At 43.7% G+C, this 25,117-nt stretch overlaps 1 protein-coding gene across 10 annotated transcripts in view; it reads right to left on the bottom strand.

Annotated features, from left to right (window-relative positions):
• Positions 1–25,117, bottom strand: part of MAST3 (microtubule associated serine/threonine kinase 3) — a 342,522-nt gene that overhangs the window by 76,861 nt on the left and 240,544 nt on the right. For 8 of the 10 annotated variants that reach the window (XM_069740959.1, XM_069740967.1, XM_069740894.1 and 5 more), the window contains exon 3: positions 571–659. In XM_069740959.1, coding sequence (XP_069597060.1) covers positions 571–659 — 89 coding nt within the window. Of the gene's footprint in view, positions 1–570; positions 660–23,745; positions 24,306–25,117 lie in introns of those variants that run through there. The other 2 variants (XM_069740943.1, XM_069740951.1) reach the window with 2 other exon arrangements.

Raw genomic sequence — 25,117 nt, 5'->3', positions numbered from 1 at the left:
GCAAATTTGGTAGACAAAAACCCACCAGAAATGACCAAAGGATAACGATGAAGACCCTGGTGGATTTAACCAGGCTTCACAAGATCAATCAAGAAGCCATAGATCAAGACAGAGCCATAGGCCGTTAAATAATCATAACCTTATAGTTTTTAAGCCTTTGGATGCTTATAATCCCATGCAGATCCCTCCTAAAATGTCTGGTTTCCATACATTAGATTATACTAGTGCTTTAATTGAAAGTGGTCTATCATATTAGGCAACCCAGTAACAGAGAGGGCAGCAGCTCTTAAGGTAAGGCACATGTATATTGTAGCTCGCTACATCATGATCAAGGCAACAGTTCACGTAGAGATACAGCAGGAAAGGCACGGGGGTTTTCTTGATCAATGTAAAAGATTTAAGTCATTATACGTAAAATAATATGGAGTTAAATAAGTTATATTACTTCAATTTTACTTAAGCAAGCAGCACAATATAATGAATCATACTGTAGAAATATAATCATTGTATATGACTTTCATGGTAGTTGTGTAGATCTTATGAAAATGATGTAGAGAAGCCAGAACTAACCTGTAGGTACGGAGAGTGGCGATAACGGACGGGACAGTGTGGGCGAAGGCGATCCCACCACCAAACTCTTTCTGTTGCTGCTTCGACAACTGAGGACAGAACAAACATGTTACGGTGTATTAATAAATGATGGATCCAAGCAAAGCTTCAACACAATACCATACTGCCAATTCTATGTTCAGCGAGAGAAAGGCACAAAATAAAACACGTCGCCTACTCCTGAGCATCGCAGCATTACCCTTTCTCAGACCATGGTGATTCCCTGAATATTTAGCTTGCATTAGAAGAAATCATCAGTATTCTGTAGCATAAAAAACAAATAGTCCGCATATGGCCTGACCACGTCCGACAGACATAACTGTAGGAGAGAACCCGAGAGCTGTCCAGACAGGTCTTACTAGTGGATAATTTCCCGTTATATAACAATTTGCTGCATAATTTCTTAGATCTTGGCATTGTACTGTTCTTCTTATTACTCCTAGTTAGAGATGGGAGGATTGAATCGCAGGATGCCGTCCATCGGCCAGGTCAGTAATCTGCGACCTCCTGGAATTCCCGACTCTTCTAATTAGCCAGGCTGGCACGATGACGGGTGTGTCACACCGCAAGGATGATTATGTTGCGCTAATTACCGTAAATGATGGGCATAGGTCTTACCGGCAAGTAATCTGCCACCGCACAATCTGATACCTGCAGATTGCATTAGACATTTGACAATTTATCCACCAATTTACAGGATTAATAACAGAGGTACAACATAACGCAGTAGTTATGGCCAATCACGTCAGGTACTTTTTAGGCTATTGTTCACTTTTTATGCAAATTAAAAGCCACGTTTTTACAGTACAAGCAAAAGCTATGATATTTCAGAAAGCTCATGCATACTTTTCTTTTTTTCTGACAATCTGAGAACTACGGCGTTTTTTAAACCTGCAGCAGGTCCATTTTTTCAGCGTTTGTGCAGCATTTTTTCACCTATAGAAAGCAATGTGAAAGCAAAAAAAAAAAAAAAGCTAAAAAAAATGCAACATTTTCACAGCGTTTTTGGTGAATAAAGCTAACTTTATTAAACATTTACCGAAAACAAAAACATATGTAATTCACACTCAAAAAAATGGGTCTTAACACCGCAAAAAACTAGTGTTTTGAACGCAGCGTTTTTACGCTGCAGGAATAACGCAACACAAAAGCAGAGTGGGAACACCGCCTTAGTCTCATATTACAACTGCTGACCACAACTAATGAACTGCGATATTAATAGGTGAATGATTGCAATACCACTATGGAAAAGGCTCAGCAAAGTGACTTTTGTGAACACATCTACTTTTAGGGTATGTGCACACGTTGCGGATTGGCCTGCGGAATTTTCCACACAGAATCTGCATCTCTTGGCAGAAAACGCATGCCAAAATGCTTGTGGATTTCACGCGGAATTGATGCAGATTTCTTGCGGGTTGTCATGCGTGTTTTTGATGTGCGGATTAGCCTTACTCAATGTATAGTCAAAGGGTGCAGAAACGCTGCGTTTCTGCACAAAGAAGTGACATGCTACGGGGGAAAAAAACACAACGATTCCCCGCGTTTTTTTCCGCAGCATGTGCACAGTGTTTTTGTATTTCCCATTGATTAACATTGTGTGCACAACGCACTGCGGATGAGGCAATTCCGCATATCCAAAAACGCTGCGGAAACAGATCAAAATCTGCAATGTGTGCACATACCCTTAAGGTTTCTTCTCGGATACACTGAGGAGGATCTACGGTCCTTACATAGGGCCTCATTTGTGTGTCAAAGGGCCACAAAATGTGTAATGCCTATAGCAGCCAGAGCTCATCTTTAATTTACACAGCTCTGGTAAAATGAAAGCAGCGCTGTGATTGGATGCCGTAGACAAAGGCTTTCATTGTGACAAGCCTGCCCCATAGGATTAAGCAAAGGAATGGGCGACTCGTGTTATTCTGGTCACATGCCACACATCTGGGTTACAGACATGAGAGAATACGCCATGTTCTATAAATCTGGAAAAACAATGCAGTAGACATAAGCCACCACACTTAGCCTTAGCAATCTGACATGGTTCCTATAAAGACTTCCTGTTTCCACAGAGCGTTCTTATAACGCCCACTGGCAGGCGACACCAACAAAAACATTGGTTAATGTGAGCGACGGTAAAACCCGGAACTTTCAGCTCTGTGGAACATTACAGAGGTGACACATAACGTGCAGCATGTCTGGCTTCTCGTTACAGAAATCTGTGGCCGCCTCACAAAGGCAAGACAGACCCACAGACGTGGAAAAACAAGCTGGTCCACAGCAGAAAGCAGCTCTGTGCTTCTATTCTTCACGGGGGCAGCTCCCACTAGTGACCCTGTCCCTGAGCACATGCCATGGCCTGCAGCACAGTTGTCATATTACCGGTACTTATCAAGCACCCTTCTAGACCTGTGGAAAGTCCTGCTGACCAGAAGCAATTACTTCGATAAGTCTCTTTGTGCTGCAGGGAAATGATGCTGCAAAACGTAAATCCTCATTATAAAGCACAGTGTAAGAGCACCATGAAACACTGTCTACGTACGGACCGCGATGCACAGATTGGATGTGGGTCTCCTGACCTGAACTCAACAGCTTCACACATGCCTACAGGACTGTCAAGTTTGGGTCAGGCTAGTCCAGACATCACAGTCCATATACAGATGGTGTTTTAAGAATGAGTCCGAGTGAGACCTAGGAGAAATCTTACATTTTAACACAAGTAGATACACCAGAGAAAAGTATTTGGACGCATTATATTCAGGATTTTCACTCGTATAGAATCTAGTCTACCTTTTAACATGTGAAATAATGGGTCATTCTGAAAAATAATACTGTAAAAGGATGTCACTATTGTAACAAGTCAGTTAATGGTCAGCTATGGGAAGTGAAGGTATTTAGGAACCTTAGCAACCCAGTCACAAAAGTATCAGAACCATGTAAAGTTACAGAGTGGGGTGGCTAAGTGCATAAAAGTCACCAGCGTCCTGCAGAGCTCGATACCTCCACTGGCATTTACATCAGCCCACAAACGGTACGCTGGAAGCTTCGTGGCATGTTTCTATGGTAGTATGCAAGCCTCACCAAGTATCGGATGGCGTACAGCAGCCACAAGACTCTGGACCGGTGACAACGTGACGCTGATGGACACGTCTGGGTTTGGTGAATGCCAAGAGAACATTATTGCCACTGCACTGTGCCTACTGGAAAATTTGATGTAGGAGGGATCACTCTATGGAGGTCTGTATTTCAGGGATAGGCCTTGGTCTCTTACTTTGAGGGAAGGAAATTCTTGATGCTTCAGCAAACCAAGACATTTTAGGCATTTGTATACTTCCATCTTTGTGGAAACCATTTGGGAGAATGCCCTTTTCTGTTCCAGGATGACTGTGCCCCAGTGCAAAGCATGGTCCATAAAGGCATGGTTGGGTGAGTTTGATGTGGAAAAACATTACTGGCTTACACAGAGCCCTGACCACAACCCCATCAAAAAACGTTAACATGAACTAGAATGAAGGTTGAACGCCAAACCTGCTCACCCAATATCAGTGTCTGAACTCTAAATTCCCATAGAGACTTCAAAATCTTGTAGAAAATCTTCCAAGAAGAGTGGAATCTTGCGGAATCAACTTCATATCAAAGGGAGTCTGTCACATTTAAAAAGCATACTAAAACTATAGTCGCCAATATTAAACAGTTATATAGCGGACTTGGCCCCTATAACAATCATACCAGTAGTATTTAGGTTAGTGATTTAGTAGCTGTGAAAACTACTTGTTTTACTTGCAAATGAGGGGCTTTGGGGCACCCTTGGTATGGCCAAGGTCTCAGTGCACGGTTACACAATTTGTTTTCTGAGCACTGCCCCATCACAACCAGTGCTTGAACTCAATCCGATAATGATCAGACTTTTGGATCAAACTTGCCAATACATGTTTATGGATACTCTGATCCCATTTGTTTGCTGTCCATTTTTCATGGACTGTTTGAAATGAGAAGGCTACATCCGAGAAAAGAAAAACTATGAAACTTGGACCAAACTCTGATGTAACTGTAAACTTGGACTGGTCCTTGCTTACCAAAAAATAACCAACATGTGAAGGCTGAGTTCCTACTCTGCAGTGACATTCTAAGACAGACTGTTTATTACAGTCTATCAATGTTTACGTAGAGCCAAATGGCGTATGCAGTAAGCAACCTTGCGTTCGATATCTACTATATAATTGTCTAAGGGTCACTTCAGTCTGTCCTTCTGTCCGTCACGGTTATTCATTCGCTGATTGGTCTCGCCAGCTGCCTGTCATGGCTGCCGGGACCAATCAGCGACGGGCACAGTCCGGAAGAAAATGGCTGCTCCTTACTCCCCGCAGTCAGTGCCTGTCGCCCGCATACTCCCCTCCGGTCACCGCTAACACAGGGTTAATGCCGGCGGTAATGGACCGCGTTATGCCGCGGGTAACGCACTCCGTTACCGCCGCAATTAACCCTGTGTGTCCCAAACTTTTTACTATTGATGCTGCCTATGCATCAATAAACATAAAACCATAAAACCTGCTATACTCACCCTCCGTTGTACGCTGAGCCGCTCGTGCCTGCCGCCATCTTCCTTTCCCAGTGATGCATTGCGAAATTACCCAGAAGACCTAGAGGTCTCGCGAGACCGCCAAGTCATCTGGGTAATTTTGCAATGCATCCTGGGAACGCAAGATGGCGGCAGCCGCGCTCCCATCGGCACAGCGCCGTTGGATCCCAGGAGGCAGAGACAGGACGCTGAGGAGCAGCGACGAGAACGGTGAGTATGTTGGAATTACAAGGGGCCCTCGGATCGTTAGGGGAGTATGTTTATTTTTTATTTTTTAACCTGTGACACATGTGGCTGGGCAATATACTATGTGGCTGGGCAATATACTACGTGGACATGCATATTCTAGAATACCCGATGCGTTAGAATTGGGCCACCATCTAGTGTAAAAATAATTGATACAGAATGGGATGGGATCAAATTAGAGGAGATCATTGAAATACATTTAAAAATCATTAAAAAAAAAAAAAAAGACAATAATTTCCCTTTTTTTTCCACCGATATTGCCTAATATCAGCAAAAAATAAAAAATAAATGAATATGACAGTGTCAAAAAATAAAGCCCTATGTAATAAGGGAAAAAAAAATGAAAAAAAATTAATATTTGAACAAGAGGAATAAAATGCAGCTCTTTAGACTGCATGTACAGAAAAAAAAATGACCCCGTCAGGAATGTCAGTAAATGGTCTGGTCTTGAACGGGTTAAAGGGAGCTTGTCAGCTTGGAAATGCTAAGCTATTATAGATGAAGCTTTAAATACCTGAACTTATAATTATGTGGCCTGCCCACATGCTTATGTCCATAGGGCACTGGTGTTTTGACTTCTGGATTGCTGGGAGTTTCTCTGTAAGTTGAAAATTGAAGATTTATTTTTGTCCAAAGTGATGGTTTTGGAAGTACACAATGTCAAATAACAGGGTTTACATTTGCTAGTGCGTAAGGTCTTGAGAGGGTCTCGGGGGGGTATGTCTGCAGTCATTCTATGTGAGTGCAGACAGCCGAATGATGACACTGTCACGATTCCCCTTATTACCCATGAGCGGGCGGGCATGTCACTACATGTATGTTATTTCCACGCTTGCGATCACGTGCCCACTAGTCTCATGTAGCTTCTCTCAATAGAAGAGAATTGAGAGAAGCGCAGGAGTCTAGTCGGAATGTGATCGCAAGTATGGAAAGCAGATACATGTGGACCACCCACCCACACAGGGGAATTGTGACAGTGTGCACGTTAACCAATGTCATGATACGGCAGTCTGCAGTCACAGAGTGACTATCATCGGAGACAGGAAAATCCCTTTAAGACCAAATGGTAAAAGCATAACCAACATGTTTCTCTATACAAGTGGGAGTTAGAGAGTACTAACAGCTCCATAGGGTTTTGTAGTCATGTGACTTGGGTGCCAGATGTTTAAGAACAGACAACAAAGAGGGGGTGTCTGCTCCGAGGGTCCAACCATCTGCTGCCTGATCATCCACTACGCTACCTCTTTCAAATTACAAGGCTGGGTTTTTACATTGTTAGCTTTGCGGATTTTCCATCATAACATGGTCCTAGCAAAAAGGTTTCACTTTTTTCTAATCTCATTAATGTTTTTATTTTCCAGCCAGAAATTGACCCATTTTGCAGAACTGCACCCTGCATAAATAATGCAGCTTTAAATTCATATTTAATAAATACACAATAAAGTTTAGCTTGCTGTGGATGTGTAAGAGATAAATAAAACACTAATTACCGCCAGCGATTTTTTCAGTCTGCGCATCCCGACCCCTATGAGAATGTGCCATCCCATGTGACTGCTGCGGCCAACCCTAGGCTGTTTGGTCACATGGGAATGCTGCGAGGATTTGCCGACTTCCCTCTGAAAGGGCCTGCAAGAAATCATTCCTATGTGAACTTCCCCCAAGTGTTGGTGTAAACGCAGGAAAATCTAACAGGACCATGTGACTTGAGAGGTTAACAAATAGTTCATTATTAATGAGAAAGATGGGAAGTGGGTGACAATTATTAGGGGGAATTGTCACCCAGCAATGGGCCATGGATTAGTAATATCACCAGTTCGTATTGTTCCATTGTACACGACTGCTAAAGGCGTTTTTATCCACAATGGTAATGATGTCGCATCCAGACTGTCGGGGAACACCATCACCGGATTTCATAATACAAACCGTAAATATTATTAATATTACAGACCTTTTAGACTGGTGTACTTACTATGGAAATTCATGGTAGAATGGCTGTATCATTTGGATATTAAAATAAGCCTTTGATTAGCTTGACTCAGAATTATCTTTTCAGGCAAGAAAACTCAGGCAGGATAGTACAGTTATTCAGATATGGATTTTTATAGCAGATACATCAGCCTCAGCAGGTTTAAGAAATGTATCCACGTTAGGAACAGGCTTTTTAAGTTCTTATTAGCATTCCTGCTGAAGGTTCATAAATTAACCGGTGGGGGGGAGCTTTACCAGCAACCGTGAAACAGTTAAAATCCGCTGTCAATCTCTGACAGGGGAATTTAACAGGCACCAGCAGGGGGGCATCATTCCAAACTCCCATGGTTTCCATGACAGCGGGGGTCTGCTGATGCCCAGTGCTTGTCATTACTATCCTCCTAGGAAAGTCAGCCAGTGGCCGGCGTTCATATGAGATTGTGATTTCGGCTGAAGTACTGCTATGTATTGCACAAGTGAACGGACGACCGCAACTTCAGGTCCCTAATGGGGATTATTAAATACAGTAAAATGTGAGAAAAAAGGTTTGTTTTTTTTAAAGAGATGAGGAAAAAAAAAAAAAAGGCTCAAATCACCCCCGTTTTGCCCCAATAAAAATACACATTTGGCATTGCTGCGTTTGTATAAAAAAAAAAAAAGTCTGGTCTATCTAAATATAAAATACACTAGATGGTGGCCCGATTCTAACGCATCGGGTATTCTAGAATATGTATGTATATAGCAGCCACATAGTATATAGCACAGGCCATGTAGTATATAGGAGCCATGAAGTATATAGCAGACAAATACGATGTGGCCTGTGCTATATAGTATGTGGCTGCTATATAGTATGTGGCTGCTATATACAAACATACATACATATTGTAGAATACCCGATGTGTTAATACAGGCCACGCAATATATAACAGTGGCCACGCAGTATATAACGCAGCCCACGCAGTATATAGCAGCCACGCAGTATATAACACTGGCCACATAATATATTACACTGGCCACGTAATATATAGCACAGCTCACGCAGTATATAACACTGGCCAGGTAGTATATAGCAGCCACGCGGTATATTACACAGCCCACGTAGTATATAGCAGTGTGGGCTCCATATCCCTGTTAAAAAAATAATTAAAATAAAAATATACTATACATACTCACCTCATGGGATCCAATCCAGCGAAGCTGTGGCGCAGGCGATGAGCGCGCGGCTGCCGCCATCTTCCGTTCCCAGGATTCATTGCAAAATTACCCAGATGACTTGGCGGTCTCGCGAGACCGCTAAGTCTTCTGGGTAATTTCGCAATGCATCTCTGGGAACGGAAGCTGACTCGGTGGACTACGGAGGGTGAGAATAGCAGGTTTTTTGTTTTTTTTATTATTTTTAACATTAGATCTTTTTACTCTTGATGCTGCATAGGCGGCATCAATAGTAAAAAGTTGGGGAAACACAGGGTTAATAGCAGCGGTTACGGAGTGCGTTACCCGCGGCATATCGCAGTCCGTTACCGCTGACATTAACCCTGTGTGCGCGGTGACTGGAGGGGAGCATGTGGGCGCCGGGCACTGACTGCAGGGGAGTAGGGAGGAACTAATCGGACTGTGCCCGTCGCTGATTGGTCGCGGCAGCCATGACAGGCAGCTGGCGAGACCAGTCAGCGACGTGGGATTTCCGTTATGGAAGTTGCCGACAGAAACACGGAAGTACCCCTTAGACAATTTTATATATATAGATTAATCCGATCAGTGAACTGCATAACGACAAAAAATAAAAATTAAAAAAATCAAAGCACCAGAATTATGCAAAAAAAAGCAATCACCCAGCAACATTACAGGTCTTGGAAAATGGCAACAAGCTAAATTTATTTTTCTTACAAATTTCAAAATTTTTTTTCACCACTTTAATAAAAAAATATACATGTTTGATATCTGCATACTCATACTGCGCTGGAGAATCATATTGCCTGCTCAGTCTTGCCATATTGCATTTTTTTTGGCAATTTCTACGCACTGGGGATTTTTCCCCGCTTTTCAGTGCATCACATGATAAAATGAATGGTGCCATTAAAAAGTAAAACTCGTCCCACAAAAAACAAGCCCTCATAAAGTTATGTGGACAGAAAAAAAAAAAAAAAAAAGTTATGGTTCTTGGAAAAAGGGGAGGAGAAAATGAAAAATTGCCAGGTCATGAAGGGGTTGAAGGCTAGTTCAGAAGACCCATTTTCGGATAGCCTATTGTGAATTAAAGGGAACCTGTCACCCCGTTTTTTCAGATTGAGATATAAATACTGTTAAATAGGGCCTGCGCTGTGCGTTACTATAGTGTATGTAGTGTACCCTGATTCCCCACCTATGCTGAGAAATACATTACCAAAGTCGCCGTTTTCGCCTGTCAATCAGGCTGGTCAGGTCGGGTGGGCGTGGTGACATCGCTCTTTTCTTCCCCAGCTTTCCGTTGGTGGCGTAGTGGTGTGCGCATGTCCAAGTTCCGAATTCCCTGCGCGCACGTGAAGACACAGCGCGCGATCTGCGCTGTCATCCCTTTCATCGGTGGGGGCGGCCATCTTCCTGGGGCCGCGCGTGCGCAGATAGAGTGCTCTGCTGCACGGGGCTTCAGGAAAATGGCCGGGGGATGCCGCGCGTGCACACAAGAGATCGCGGCGGCCATTTTCCCAAAGCCGAATTTGCATCTCGGCTTTGGGAAAATGGCCGCCGCGATCTCTTCTGCGCACGCGCGGCATCCCGCGGCCATTTTCCTGAAGCCCCGTGCAGCGGAGCACTCTATCTGCGCACGCGCGGCCCCAGGAAGATGGCCGCCCCCACCGATGAAAGGGATGACAGCGCAGATCGCGCGCTGTGTCTTCACGTGCGCGCAGGGAATTCGGAACTTGGACATGCGCACACCACTACGCCACCAACGGAAAGCTGGGGAAGAAAAGAGCGATGTCACCACGCCCACCCGACCTGACCAGCCTGATTGACAGGCGAAAACGGCGACTTTGGTAATGTATTTCTCAGCATAGGTGGGGAATCAGGGTACACTACATACACTATAGTAACGCACAGCGCAGGCCCTATTTAACAGTATTCATATCTCAATCTGAAAAAACGGGGTGACAGGTTCCCTTTAAAGGTAATTGGTCACCAGGTTTCTGCCACCCAATCACATTGGTGAATTATGTCCGTGACTGGCATACTCTCGCCTACATATAGATCAGGTACAGGAGCTGCCAGGCATGGAAACATCACTCATGCTGCTGCACACTGGTCATTGCGCGGTTTGTGTGCCGTCCACACACAGACTAAAAAGAGCAACTACAATTATGTGCCTAAAAGAGACGGCTTCCCGAATCCTAATAATTGGCGTTACATGCAGAATTATTTTTTCCTAAATCAAATTATTTATGGAAGTTCCAGGATCTCATTCCAAATATGTATACTGTCTTACACTATAAAGTAAAGTGGCGGTATGAGAACTGGGGGCATTTACAAGGATGCTTCCATATCTCCTTTACACTTTAACCCCTTAAGGACCAGGGGTATTTCCATTTTTGGGTTTTCATTCTTCACTCCCCTCCTTCCCAGAGCCATAACTTTTTTTATTTTTCCGTCAATATGGCCATGTGTGGGCTTGATTTTTTGCGGGACGAGCTGTACTTGTGAACAACACCATTGGTTTTTCATATCATACTGGAAAATGGGAAAAAATTCCAAATGCGGTGAAATTGCAATTCCATAATTGTTTTTTGGTTTTGTTTTTTTTTACCATGTTCACTAAATGCTAAAACGGACCTGCCATTATGATTCTCCAGGTCATTACGACTAGGTTGTCTAGGTTATTTATTATTGTGCGCCAATCTGACGTTTTTAATTATACCATTTTGGTGTATATATGGTCTTTTGATCGCCCATTATTGCATTTTATTGCAATTTTGCAGCGACCAAAAAAAAAACCGTAATTCTGGTGTTTCAATTTTTTTCTCACTACGCCGATTACCGATTGGATTAATTCTTTTTATATATTGATAGATCGGGCGATTCTGAACGTGGCGATACCAAATGTGTATATTTGATTTTTTTTTATGCTTTTATTTTGAAAGGGGAGAAAAGGGGGTGATTTGAACTATTATATATTTTTTTATATTTTTAAAAACATGTTTTTGTTTGTTTTCCTTGCCTCAATAGTCTCCATGGGAGACTAGAAGCTGTGATCATCTAATCGCTTGTGCTACATAAAGCAGGGCTGCAACCCGGCTCTGTGGAGCAGAAACGCTCACTTGCTATGAGCGCCGACCGTTATCCGGCTATGACAACCACAGGTGTCTTCTGCAGACTCCGGGTTGTGATGCCAACCCATCAGCGACCCCGGTAATGTGACACAGGCACTGATGTGCGAGGTTAATGACGCGCTTCCTGCACGTGCATGTTAAATGCCGCTGTCAAAGTTTGTGCTTTTGAACCCCAGCACCACTACCCCAACACAGAGATATAGATTTTAGTCTAAGAGGATTCATGTTCCCATACAGATGAAGACTTTATTCTAAGGGAGGAAAGGCATTGCTAGGTCCTGGAAACGAGAAACGTCTTAACCTGGCTTCCAGGTGAATTGGCCAATTTATGGAGCTAAGCATTCTCAATTTTTCATATTTCAAGTGCAGTAATGCAATTCAATTTTCATATTTGCATGCTATGGCGCTACAGAGTGCTGCCTTTTTTATTTGACTGATCCCTCACTGACCTGCCCCCTAGTTTACATACTGATTATTATATGTATTAAGAAAAAAATGTAACAAAAAAAAAACAAAAAAAAAATCACCTTCAGCAGGCAGGCCCTGACTGTACCATTTTGCTAGAGGAAAGAAAAAAAAATTGTCACCAAGATGACGCCTGCGCAGTAGCAACTATAAGCTATCTCCAAATTGTCTCCAAGATGGGTTGCCCATGCCAGCGCCATCTTGGTGGAGACAATTTTTTTTTTCCTCTAGCAAAATAGTTCCGCTTTTACAGTAGCATATGTCGGATGTCTTGACTAATATTTTCTTTGAAAACGATGTGTATTCTCTATGTTAAAGCTCATGTTAAGGGTATGTGCACACGATGCAGATTTAGTGCAGAACTGCAGCAGATTTTGCTGCAGCAGAAACTCTGCAGAACTGCACTGTGATTACATAAACAGTACAATGTAAATCAATGTGAAAAAAAAAAAAGCTGTGCTCATGGTGCAGAAAAATCTGCGCAGAAACGCTGCAGATTTCAAAGAAGTGCATGTCACTTCTTTTGTGCAGTTCTGCAGCGTTTCTGCACCCCTCCATAATAGAAATCTGCAGGTGCGTTTTTTATGCGTTTTTTGTGCAGATTTGTGCACAAAAAAGGCACAAAAAAAACGCACCTGCGGATTCCGCCAGGAGATGCAGATTTAGTGCAGATTTTATGCAGAAAATTCTGCACCAAATCTGCATCGTGTGCACACAGCCTAAAGAAGTTGTCCACTATAACTTTTTTTTTTTTTCATAAATCTTGCTATTATGTGCCACTGAAAACATCCAATGTGTTTATTTTAGCAATATTACCTTTTATCATGCTGTAGCAGCACATCTTCAGTGCTGGATCCAGCTCTCATGGGGTTAATCGACAACTTCCTTTCTCCTGACTTATTGTGCTCTAATACTACAAGTTCCATCATGCATTGTACTGGCCACTAAGGCTACTTTCACACTAGCGTCGGTCCGACGTACGTTGTGAAATAAATGAACAACGGGGGCAGCGGATGCAGTTTTTCAACGCATCCGCTAGCCCATTGTAATGTCCGGTGAGGAGTTCCGGCCGAGCATGCGCGGTCGGAAATGGCGGACACGTCGCACAAAAAAAGTTACATGGAACTTTTTTTGTGCCAACGGTCTGCCAAAACACGACGCATCCGTCGCACGACGGATGCGACGTGTGGCAATGCGTTGCTAATGCAAGTCTATGGAGAAAAAAACGCATCCTGCAGGCAACTTTGCAGGATGCGTTTTTCTCCAAAACAACGCATAGCGACGGCCGTCACACGACGCTAGTGTGAAAGTAGCCTAAGCCCGAACCTAGCACACCCACTCCAAAACACACCCAAACCTCTCCCTCCTCTATCTTCAAAAAGATTTGTGATGTCAATTTCTGTCCAACCTCCTCTTTTACATTTGTCCAACCCACACTCCATTACACACATATAGGTAGGTAGAAAGATAGACAGATAGAGATATATCTATATCTCTATGTCCATATCCATGTTTCTAAACCCTTTCACCCCGAAGCTTTTTTCGTTTATCACTCCTTTCCAGAGCCATAATTTTTCCGTCAATATCGCCATGTGAGGGCTTATCTTTTGCGGCACAAGTTCTACTTTTAAACGACATCATTGGTTTTACCATGTCGTGTAACAGAAAATGTGAAAAAAAATTCAAAGTGCGATGAAATTGCAAAAAAAAGTTAAATCCCACACTTGGGGTTTTTGTTGGGTTCACTAAATGCTTAGGCTGTGTGCACACGTTGCGGATTTGATTGCAGCTAGGCTAGGTTCTCATTTCGTTTTAGTGTGAGCGCTAACGGACAGCGTTGCACGGCGAAATTAACGCCGTGCAACGCGTCCGTTAGCGCTCCCATTGCCAGCAATGTTAAAGCGCATTGCTAGAGCGTGCCATTTTCGGCATGCGCTAGCGATTTGCCGTTCTTTTGTGGAGCGCCTCGGACGCTGCTTGCAGCGTCCGCGGCGCGCCCGAGGTCCATTCCCCGCTCTCGCAGATCGGGGATCTGCGCTATCGGGGACATTTAACGTGACCCCTAAAAAGACATTGCGTTAGCGCAATCCGCTAGCGCTTAGCGCTAAACGGATTGCCCTAACGCAATCTGAACCTAGCCTTACGCAGCATTTTTTGCCACACGGAATTGCATCAAATCCGCGGTGTAGTGCACAACCAATAAGTCTATAGGAGCCGCAGACTTGTTGTGCACATGCTGCGGAAAAAGCCGCACCAAAACGCAACTTTATTTTTTCCCGCAGCATGTCACTTCTTTTGTGCGGAACTGCAATGTTTCCGCACCCATAGACTTGCATTGAGTCGGGCACATCCGCAGCAAAACCACGGATGTGGGTCCGAGAAACGCTGCAATTCGGGAGGAGGGAAGTGTGTGGGTGGAGTGTGGGCAGTGACTGTGTGCGGGAGTGTGCGGGAGTGTACGGGTGTGTGCGCATCCGATGGGACTACAAGTACGCAGCATCCAATCTACAGCTAATCCGGATGTAATCCAGAAAGTGGACACGCACCCTACACTATACATACATCTATCAATAGATATATCTATCCAGATATATCTATAGATATATGAATAGATAGATGTATGCATCTATAGATCTAGCTATATGTAGATCTATCTATCCATCTCATCTATCATCTATCTATCTAGCTATCTGTGTGTGTAATGGAGCGTGGGTTGGACAAATGTAAAAGAGGAGGTTGGACAATAATGACATTACAAATCTTTTTTTTGTTCAAAAATACATCTTTATTTACAGTAGCTTTCAAAAACGCATACAAAAACGCATTTAAAAATACACCAAAAAACGCACCAAAAACTGCATCAAAACCGCGCAAAAAAATGGACCAAAAACTGCATAAAAAACGCATCAAAACGGCACCAAAACCATGCAAAAACTGCATCAAAACCATGCTAAAAACGCACCTGCGTTTTCTGCCAGGAGATGCAGATTTTGTGCAGAAAATTCTGCACCCAAATCTGCAACGTTTGCACACAGCCTAAAACTGACCAGCCATTATGATTCTCCAGGTCATTACGAGTTCATAGACACCAAACATGTCTAGGTTATTTTCTGATACCCGTAGCGTCTATATTTTCTAAGATATCGGGTTGGGTGAGGGCTAATTTTTTGCGTGCCGAGCTGGCGTTTTTAATGATACCATTTCAGTGCAGATACGTTCATTTGATCGCCCATTATTGCATTTTAATGCAATGTCGTGGCGACCAAAAAAACAATTTTGGCTTTTGAATTTTTTTCTCGCTATGCCATTTAGCGATCATGTAATTTTTTTTATTATTATTGAAAACAGCTGACATGTTGCGGCTTTGAAGTGGGCTCACCGTCGGAGCCCACCTCAAAGCGGGGGATACCGCCAGCTGACGTACTATTCCGTCAGCTGGCAGAAAGGGGGTTAATGAACAATATGTTTCAGTTAAAAAAAAAGATGAAAAAAAAACAAATGGCGTTGGCTCCCGCGCAATTTACTGCGCCAGCGGGGAAAAGCCGACGGCCGGGGGCCAATATTCATAGCCTAGGAAGGGGGTAATACCCATGGCCCCTCCGAGGCTATGAATATCAGCCCGCAGCTGTCTGCGTAACCTTTATTGGCTATTAAAATAGGGGGAATGCTTAATTCTAAAACTCTGGGCAAAACCGTCAATGAAAAAGACCTGGGTGTATGGGTGGATGACAAACTCATATTCAGTGGCCAGTGTCAGGCAGCTGCTACAAAGGCAAATAAAATAACAGGATGCATTAAAAGAGGCATAGATGCTCATGAGGAGAACATAATTTTACCTCTATACAAGTCACTAGTTCAACCGTCTCCGATGTATAAGAAAGACATAGCTGAACTGGAGCGGGTGCAGAGAAGAGCGACCAAGGTTATTAGAGGACTGGGGGGTCTGCAATACCAAGATAGGTTATTACACTTGGGGCTATTTAGTTTGGAAAAACGAAGAATAAGGGGTGTTCTTATTCTAATGTATAAATATATGAGGGGACAGTACAAAGACCTTTCTGATGATCTTTTTAATCATAGACCTGAAACAGGGACAAGGGGGCATCCTCTGCGTTTGGAGGAAAAAAGGTTTAAGCATAATAACAGACGCGGATTCTTTACTGTAAGAGCAGTGAGACTATGGAACTCTCTGCTGTATGATGTTGTAGTGAGTGATTCATTACTTAAATTTAAGAGGGGACTGGATACCTTTCTGGAAAAGTATAATGTTACAGGGTATATACACTAGATTCCTTGATAGGGCGTTGATCCAGGGAACTAGTCTGATTGCCGTATGTGGAGTCGGGAAGGAATTTTTTCCCCAATGTGGAGCTTACTCTTTGCCACATGGGTTTTTTTTGCCTTCCTCTGGATCAACATGTTAGGGCATGTTAGGTTAGGCTATGGGTTGAACTAGATGGACTTATAGTCTTCCTTCAACCTTAATAACTATGTAACTATGGAATGACGTGGGGTCCCCCTATATTTTATAGCCAGAAAGGCTACGCAGACAGCTGCGGGCTGATATTCATAGCCTAGAGAGGGGCCATGGATATTGGCCCCTCCTGGCTACAAATACCAGCCTGTCTGTAATATGCGCCAATTCCGGCACTTAGCCCCTCTCTTCCCACTCCCCTGTAGCGGTGGGATATGGGGTAATAAGGGGTTAATGTCAACTTGCTATTGTAAGGTGACATTAATCCCGGTTAATAATGGAGAGGAGTCAATAAGACGCCTATCCATTATTAATCCTATAGTAGTGAAAGGGTTAAAAAATAAATAAAAACAGCCAGAAAAAACTTAATATTCTTAATTTAACCATACTTACCATACTCAATCACCTGCAAAAAAATTAAAATGAACCGTATACTCCCTGTCCGACAGTCCAATTAATAACGAGTGTCCCACGATGATCTCCCCTATAGAACAGTGACATCGGGTGATGTCACTACTCTATAGGCCTTCAGGGACACACTGACAGGAGACAATGGCTTCTGCAGTGCATCACTGAAGAGGTTACCTGAGTTCAGGGTCTCACTATATGGCAAAGCTGTGTGAGAATTTTCCCACACAGCAGTGCCACAAGTGAGACTAGGGACTATTTCTCACAGGGGCGGAGGAATACAGTGCGGAAGGATAACTTCTGTCATTGTATTCCAGGAGCCCCTGGAGAGTGGTCACATCAGCTGATGCTGCTGCTCTCCACGGGAGATCGTCGTGGGACACTCGTTTTAATTGGATTTCTGCGGATCAGGGAGTATAGTGTTTGTTTATTATTTTAATATATTTTTTTTAAAAGTGACTGGCTTCGGGGACCAAGGTGATAAGGTGATGGGGAGTATGTACTCTATGTTGTATGTACTGTATGTTGCATGTTATATGTCACATGGTGCACGTCGCATGTTGTATGTCGTATGGTGCATGTCATATGTCACATGTTGCATGGTGAATGTTGTATGTCTATATGTTGTATGTACTGTATGTGTGTAATGTTGTATGTACTGTATGTGTGTAATGTATGTTGTATGTCTATGTATTTTGTATGTACTGTATGTGTGTAATGTATTTTGTATGTACTGTATGTGTGTAATGTATGTTGTATGTACTGTGTGTAATGTATGTTGTATGTACTGTGTGTAATGTATGTTGTATGTCTATATGTTGTATGTACTGTATGTGTGTAATGTTGTATGTATGTTGTATGTACTGTATGTGTGTAATGTATGTTGTAAGTACAGTATGTTGTATGTGTAATGTATGTTGTATGTTTGTATGTGTGTAATGTATGTTGTATGTATATACCGTATGTGTAATGTATGTTGTATGTCCATGTACTGTATGTGAGTAATGTATGTTGTATGTATGTCTATATGTATGTTGTATGTACTGTATGTGTGCAATGCATGTTGTATGTATGTTGTATGTACTGTATGTGTGTAATGTATGTATGTCTATATGTATGTTGTATGTACTGTATGTGTGTAATGTATGTTGTAAGGCTACGTTCAGACTAGCGTTGTGCGCCGCTGCGTCGGCGACGCGACGCACCGAAAAACGCTGCGTTTTGCGACGCATGCGTCGTTTTTTGCCGAAAATCGGACGCAAGAAAAATGCAACTTGTTGCGTTTTCTTGGTCCGACGCTTGCGGCAAAAAAGACGCATTTGTCGCAAAACGCAACAAGCAAAAACGCATGCGTCCCCCATGTTAAACATAGGGGCGCATGATGCGTGCATCGCCGCTGCGTCGCCCGACGTGGCGCCGACGCACACTAGCACAACGCTAGTCTGAACGTACCCTATGTACTGTGTGTGTAATGTATGTTGTATGTCTATATGTTATATGTACTGTATGTGTGTAATGTATGTGTAATGAATGGTGTATGTATGTTGTATGTACTGTATGTGTGTAATGTTGTATGTATGTTGTATGTACTGTATGTGTGTAATGTATGTTGTAAGTACAGTATGTTGTATGTGTAATGTATGTTGTATGTTTGTATGTGTGTAATGTATGTTGTATGTATATACTGTATGTGTAATGTATGTTGTATGTATGTTGTATGTCCATGTACTGTATGTGTGTAATGTATGTTGTATGTATATACTGTATGTGTAATGTATGTATGTCTATGTACTGTATGTGTGTAATGTATGTTGTATGTATGTCTACATGTATGTTGTATGAACTGTATGTGTGTAATGTATGTTGTAAGTATGTTGTATGTCTATATGTATGTTGTGTCTATATGTATGTACTGTATGTGTGTAATGTATGTTGTATGTATATACTATATGTGTAATGTATGTTGTATGTATATACTGTATGTGTAATGTATGTTGTATGTATATACTGTATGTGTAATGTATGTTGTATGTATATACTGTATGTGTAATGTATGTTGTATGTATATACTATATGTGTAATGTATGTTGTATGTATATACTGTATGTGTAATGTATGTTGTATGTATATACTGTATGTGTAATGTATGTTGTATGTCTATGTACTGTATGTGTGTAATGTATATTGTATGTATGTCCATATGTATGTTGTATGTGTGTAATGTATGTTGTAAGTATGTTCTATGTCTATTGTATGTCTATATGTTGTATGTACTGTATGTGTGTGTATGTGGTTTTTTACTTTACATTCAACACATTAGCTGGATGATGGGACTACTACTGTCCCATTATTGGCTAATGTGGCACTAACTGTCACTGTAGCAGGCATAGCCCGATAGGACTTGTAGTCCCATCGGACGATGCCTGCACAGACACACACCAATGACCCCCCCGCCCAAAGCAGACCCACCGCACAGCCCCGCAGACCCCCCACCCGCACACCCCCCAGCACCGGCAGCAGACACACCCCCGCACGCAGATCACAGCATCGGCCACACAGCCAGCAGTCTGCCCCGCACGCAGATCACAGCATCGGCCACACAGCCAGCAGTCTGCCCCGCCCGCAGACTCCAGCACCGCCCACAGCCCGGTCACTCTTGATGAGTGACCGCTGTCTGTGGGGGCTGGGTCACGCCTGCTGATGACGTCACGTCAATTTCCAGAAAATCCCATGCAGAACAATGCACCAGGCACTTTCCGGGACCACCTAGCTGCAGGACAGACTCCGAACATGGAGAACAGCCAGCGCTCAGTACATGGCCATGTTCACACATCGCTGTACCACAAGTCCCAGGCTGGCCTTTTAGGCTGTGGGATTTAGGCAGTGACACTCAGATGATGCACATGTAAATGCAGACTTTACTGCTACGAAAAAACCCTTGTACCCATTTAGTGACATCTGCTGACCATGCCACCATCACAGCCAAAGGCACCGATTACACTTAGGTGACTGCTGCAGCCAAACAAAATATCACCACTGCATGACAGATAAAGCCTGGCAGGCAGCTTAGCAGGTCAGCATCATTTATTTTATAATTCTAATACATCTCACGCTTTCTGGTGACTTTTCACTACTCTTGGCCAACCTTTGAACAGTTTTATTATTTAGTTTATATAACTTGTTAATGGTGTCGGAACATTAGATCATTGTACTCTGAGCAAACGGAAAACTACCGTAAGTGAGAACACATCTAATTATTCCGCAAATGGTATGGGAGTTTTACCACCAAACAATTTTGGAGCATTAAAGGGGCTGTCCGGGACTAGTAACATATTGATGACTTGTCCATAGCATAGGTCGATGGCACCCATGTCGATCAGTCATCTGCTCTGGATGGAAGCAGTGAACATAGTGGAACATAGGAGATAGCCTGCAATGTTCGGAGCTGCATACATTGCTTACATCTATCTGCTGCCAGCACGGACATCAGCTGATCATTGGGGGTGCCAGACCCTCATCGCTCTCATATTAATGGCCTATCTTACAAATGGTAGCCCTTTCTGGCCACTGGAACGATGCAGTGCTAAGTAACGTTCCCGATTGCAAAAGTGATGTGGAACATTCCATGGTAACTTACGCTACATTCACAAGCCAAAAACTGGCTACAGAAAGTTCTTTGAAGGCAGGCACAAAAAGGAGTGAATCTATACTGTACATTACACTATTCTCAATAGATTTCAACACAGTTTGATTTTTCAACAATAAAATTAAATACAAAATACAGTGTTATTACTTGGTAACTTACGTTACACAAAAAAACAAATGCAGTTGTCCTTCATGAGTCTGCCAAATGTTCTGTTTTGGTAAACAGGGGTGAAGCACTATTTTTATTGTAGTAAAACACCATAGTCCCAGCATCTTTAAAAAAAAATTATTTCAACCTCTCAAGTTAAAAGCAACAGTTTATATTACAAGAAATATAGATAACCTACCTTACCGCACAGTATATGATACAGGAAAGATAAATATCTCGGTACGGTGTTAGCCAGTGGATCGAAAAACATTTAGAATTGAGAGTCCTTAGTGGTTGATACCTTTTAATGGCTAACTGAAAAGATGGTAACAAATTGCAAGCTTTCGAGACTACTCAGGTCTCTTCATCAGGCAAAGACTAAACCTAATGAAGTCTTTGCCTGATGAAGAGACGTATGTAGTCTGGAAAGCTTGCAATTTGTTACCATCTTTTCAGTTGGCCATTAAAAGGTATCAACCACTGAGGACTCTCAATTCTAAATATTTTACCGCACAGTATAGTAACTTACGTTACAATATGTTACTATCCATTGAACTTATTGTAAGGTAAGTTACCATTATCTTTGTAACATAAGTTACTATATTGTGTCGTATCGTAAGCTACCATGGAATGACCCATGTGCAGTTCCATTAACGATCTATAGAACCAGTCATACGATTATCGTCCTATCGCCAGGACGAGGGCAGGACCACCACCTAGAACCCCAACCAATCACAAGAACAGAGTTGTAAAACCAGGGGGGGCCTAAAGGGGTTGACTTTTTTTTTTTTTTATAAATGTGTTGAGGACATGATTTAGGCTATGTTCACACAGTTTTTGAAGCGATCAAAGAGGCTTTGTAGCCATTTTTCTTTCCTGGACAATTCCCCAAAAAGGTTTTTGAACATTTTTTTTTTTGCAGCCTCTTGATTGAATTAGTGTCTGGTTTGTAAAGATTTATTTTGGGATCTGCTTCACAGAAATGATATGCGCTTATATTTTTTTTTCCCGTCACAAAACCTCTTTCAGAGAAAAAATAAAGCTTACAAAAAAAAAGTAAATAATCATGTGAACGGCAAAGTGGATTTCTCATAAACATGTTACTTATGTTTTTTCAAGAGTTTTTGAAGCAGATTTTGGAGCGCATATCCACAAAAACAAAAAACCTGAAAACCCCGAGTGTGCACATACCCCTAAAGTGCCTGGTGAGGTCGCAGAGATCCCCAGGCAGGGCTGGCGTGATCGGTGCCCTCTCTTTCTCACACAGAGCACTGATAAGGGTGGTCTAGTAGGGTTGCACCATTATATCAGAGGCCTGTATATTACAGCGCCCAGGACGGTTCCAGATACCATCAGCCCCGCAGCATAGAAGGTGGAGCCGGGTGTCTGGCGAATTCTATTCTCCCTATTGAAATATGCTTGGCTGAGCTGACTCTGCATGTTTATGGTGGCGTTGGCAGAAATCGCTCTCGTGTATAGTCCGCTTCCCACCTTTAAGCTGCATCACAACTTTAACGTTGGAAAGCCATGGATATCAGCTTGGAGGGATCAGACACCCGGCACCCCCATTGGCTCACAGGTGTCCGGCCTAGACCAATATGATAATCATCTATTCAAAGGATAGCTCATCAATATCATAGTGGAGAAACTCCCCTTTAAGATCACAATAACAGCACAACTAATTAGGTGCTTGCATTGAATCAAGTATGGATTTCAGCTCAATGTCAAGATGCAATCTTACCACATTCACAATAATTGCAATATAGTGACACTATGATCTTAAAGGGGTTGTCCACTACTTTTTCTAAAAAAAAAAAAGTCCAGTTTTGCCTAAAAAGGAACAAATGATACTCACCCATCTATCCTCATATCACTGCTCGGTGTCCCCAGAAATGGATCCTACTCCGGTCATATGGAGATTCATGGAAGGGGAAGCAAGGAGACCAGCAAGGTAGTAGGGGACTGTGGGATCTGTTAGGCTGGGTTCACATTGCGTTAATGCAGTCCGTTAACGCTGCTATTAACCCCTATTATCGGGCGCATCGGCATGCGCTGGCGATGTGCAGTCATTCAGTGACGGCGCCTCGACACGGGCTGTGAATCATCTGCGCTAGCGGTATAGCATAACGCGATGGCGTGTATGCTATAGCATTAACTCAGCCCATCAACGCTACGCGTTGAACGGGCTGCTTTAACGCAATGTGAACCTGGCCTTAAGTAGTGGACAACTCTTACAGAATGTTGTGTGGCTAAAATGCCCATGTAGCCCTAGCTGAAAAAGCACATTACCTGGATGGGCATCAATCAAGTGCGCACAAGGAGAATATTTTGTTCAGGGTGGCCGTAAATGGCGGCAAGTACATGGGCAATCTCATACATGGTTGCTCGCAGCGCATGCCTGGTTCATATAAGGCACATATGTGCTGCGGGGAGCAAGTCAGCCTGCCCGGGTACCTACCATCACACAACGGGCACCATATCACCTGTACTGAGAACAGTGAGTCCGTGCGGATAGGATCAGACATATGGGATATGGAGTGACTGCAGCCCATCGTAGCACTTAAAATATGGGACTCATGGATTATAAGCTTCTAACCAAAGACCCGCTAAACAGAAACGTGTCCAAGTAGCAGAAGGCATCCGTGCACCCCCACCCGGCGGCCAATGCACCCCCCACCCCAAGGCCAACGCACCCCTACCCCACGGCCAATGCACCCCCACCCCACGGCCAATACACCCCACCCTGCAGCCATTGCACCCCCACCCTGCAGCCATTGCACCCCCACCCCACGGCCAATGCACCCCACCCTGCAGCCATTGCACCCCCACCCCACGGCCAATGCACCCCCACCCCGCAGCCATTGCACCCCCACCCCACGGCCAATGCACCCCACCCTGCACATCTCACCTCTTGGAGCGCTGCAGCAATGCCCCTTTCGCCAGGTGGCCTTTGCAGCCATGGAACGCTGTCCAGTAACTGGGATCCGACATCCTTTACTACTGGGTGGGCCAATCTTGGTGGGCACTCAGGGCTGGCACTCCATTCTCCCCAGCGCAGAATTTCCCGGCACCTATTAGGTCCAGCCTCAGCCACACAGGGCACCCCGAGAGGGTGATGCCAGCCGGAGGGTGTGGGGATGCCCTGCCCATCAGATGGCACACAATGGGCCACTACTCAGCACCGCACAAGGCCACATGCCAACACTTGTGCCAGCGCCAGTCCCGCTACACCACGCTGAGGAGCAGACCCGCTGCTGGGAGTCCCAGTGTTTCCCTCCGCTCCTTACAAAAGGCTCTTATTAGTACAAGTAACCAATGCAGCCGCCATTCCGCTGCGGCCGTTACTTGTGCACGGGAGACTGTGCGGTCCGGTCCATGTGCAGCCCCCAAGCCCTCACCAAAGCCCCGCTGTAGTGGGAAGCCCGCCGGTCAGCGTACAACGGCAGGAAGCTGGAACCGTGACGTCACGGGTGGGCGGCCTCTGTGATAACACTGTCAGTGCCGGAGGCTCCGTACAGAGCTGAGTGAGTGTGCCGCTGTGTGAGGCACAGGCGGATGTGGCCGGTCACAGTGTACACAACGCCGTACATGCACACTGTGGGGAAACAGTGTATGGGAAAGCACACAGTAGTGTCCGTGTACAGAGCACAGTGTGACCAACGCCATACATAGCGACTGTGGGGAGATAGTGTATGGGAAAGCACACAGTAGTGTCCGTGTACAGAGCACAGTGTGACCAACGCCATACATAGCGACTGTGGGGAGATAGTGTATGGGAAAGCACACCGTAGTGTTGATGTCCTGTTATGCTGTAATGTCTATTGTCTGTGCAAGTCCCCTCTATAATTTGTAAAGCGCTGCGGAATATGTTGGCGCTATATAAATAAAAATTATTATTATATTATGTACAGAGCACAGTATGACCATATACATTGGGTTAGGAAAGTATTCAGTCCCCTTTACATTTTTCACTCTTTGTTTCATTGCAGCCATTTGGTAAATTCAAAAAAGTTAATTTTTTTCACATTAATGTACACTCTGCCTCCCATCTTGACTGAAGAAAACAGAAATGTTGACATTTTTGCAAATTTAATAAAAGAAAAACTGAAATATCGCATGGTCATAAGTAGGGTTGAGCGACTTTTACTTTTTTAGGGTCGAGTCGGGTTTCGCGAAACCCGACTATCTCAAAAGTCGAGTCGAGTGAAATCGGCCGATTATCGCGAAAAGTCGGGGATCGACCGAAACACAAAACCCAATGCAAAGTCAATGGGAAATCT

This window comes from Ranitomeya imitator, chromosome 1, assembly GCF_032444005.1.
Source record: "Ranitomeya imitator isolate aRanImi1 chromosome 1, aRanImi1.pri, whole genome shotgun sequence".
Taxonomy (NCBI): Eukaryota; Metazoa; Chordata; class Amphibia; order Anura; family Dendrobatidae; genus Ranitomeya; species Ranitomeya imitator.
Note: the sequence above shows the minus strand (reverse complement) of the source record. Positions and strands in the feature narration are given on the sequence as shown.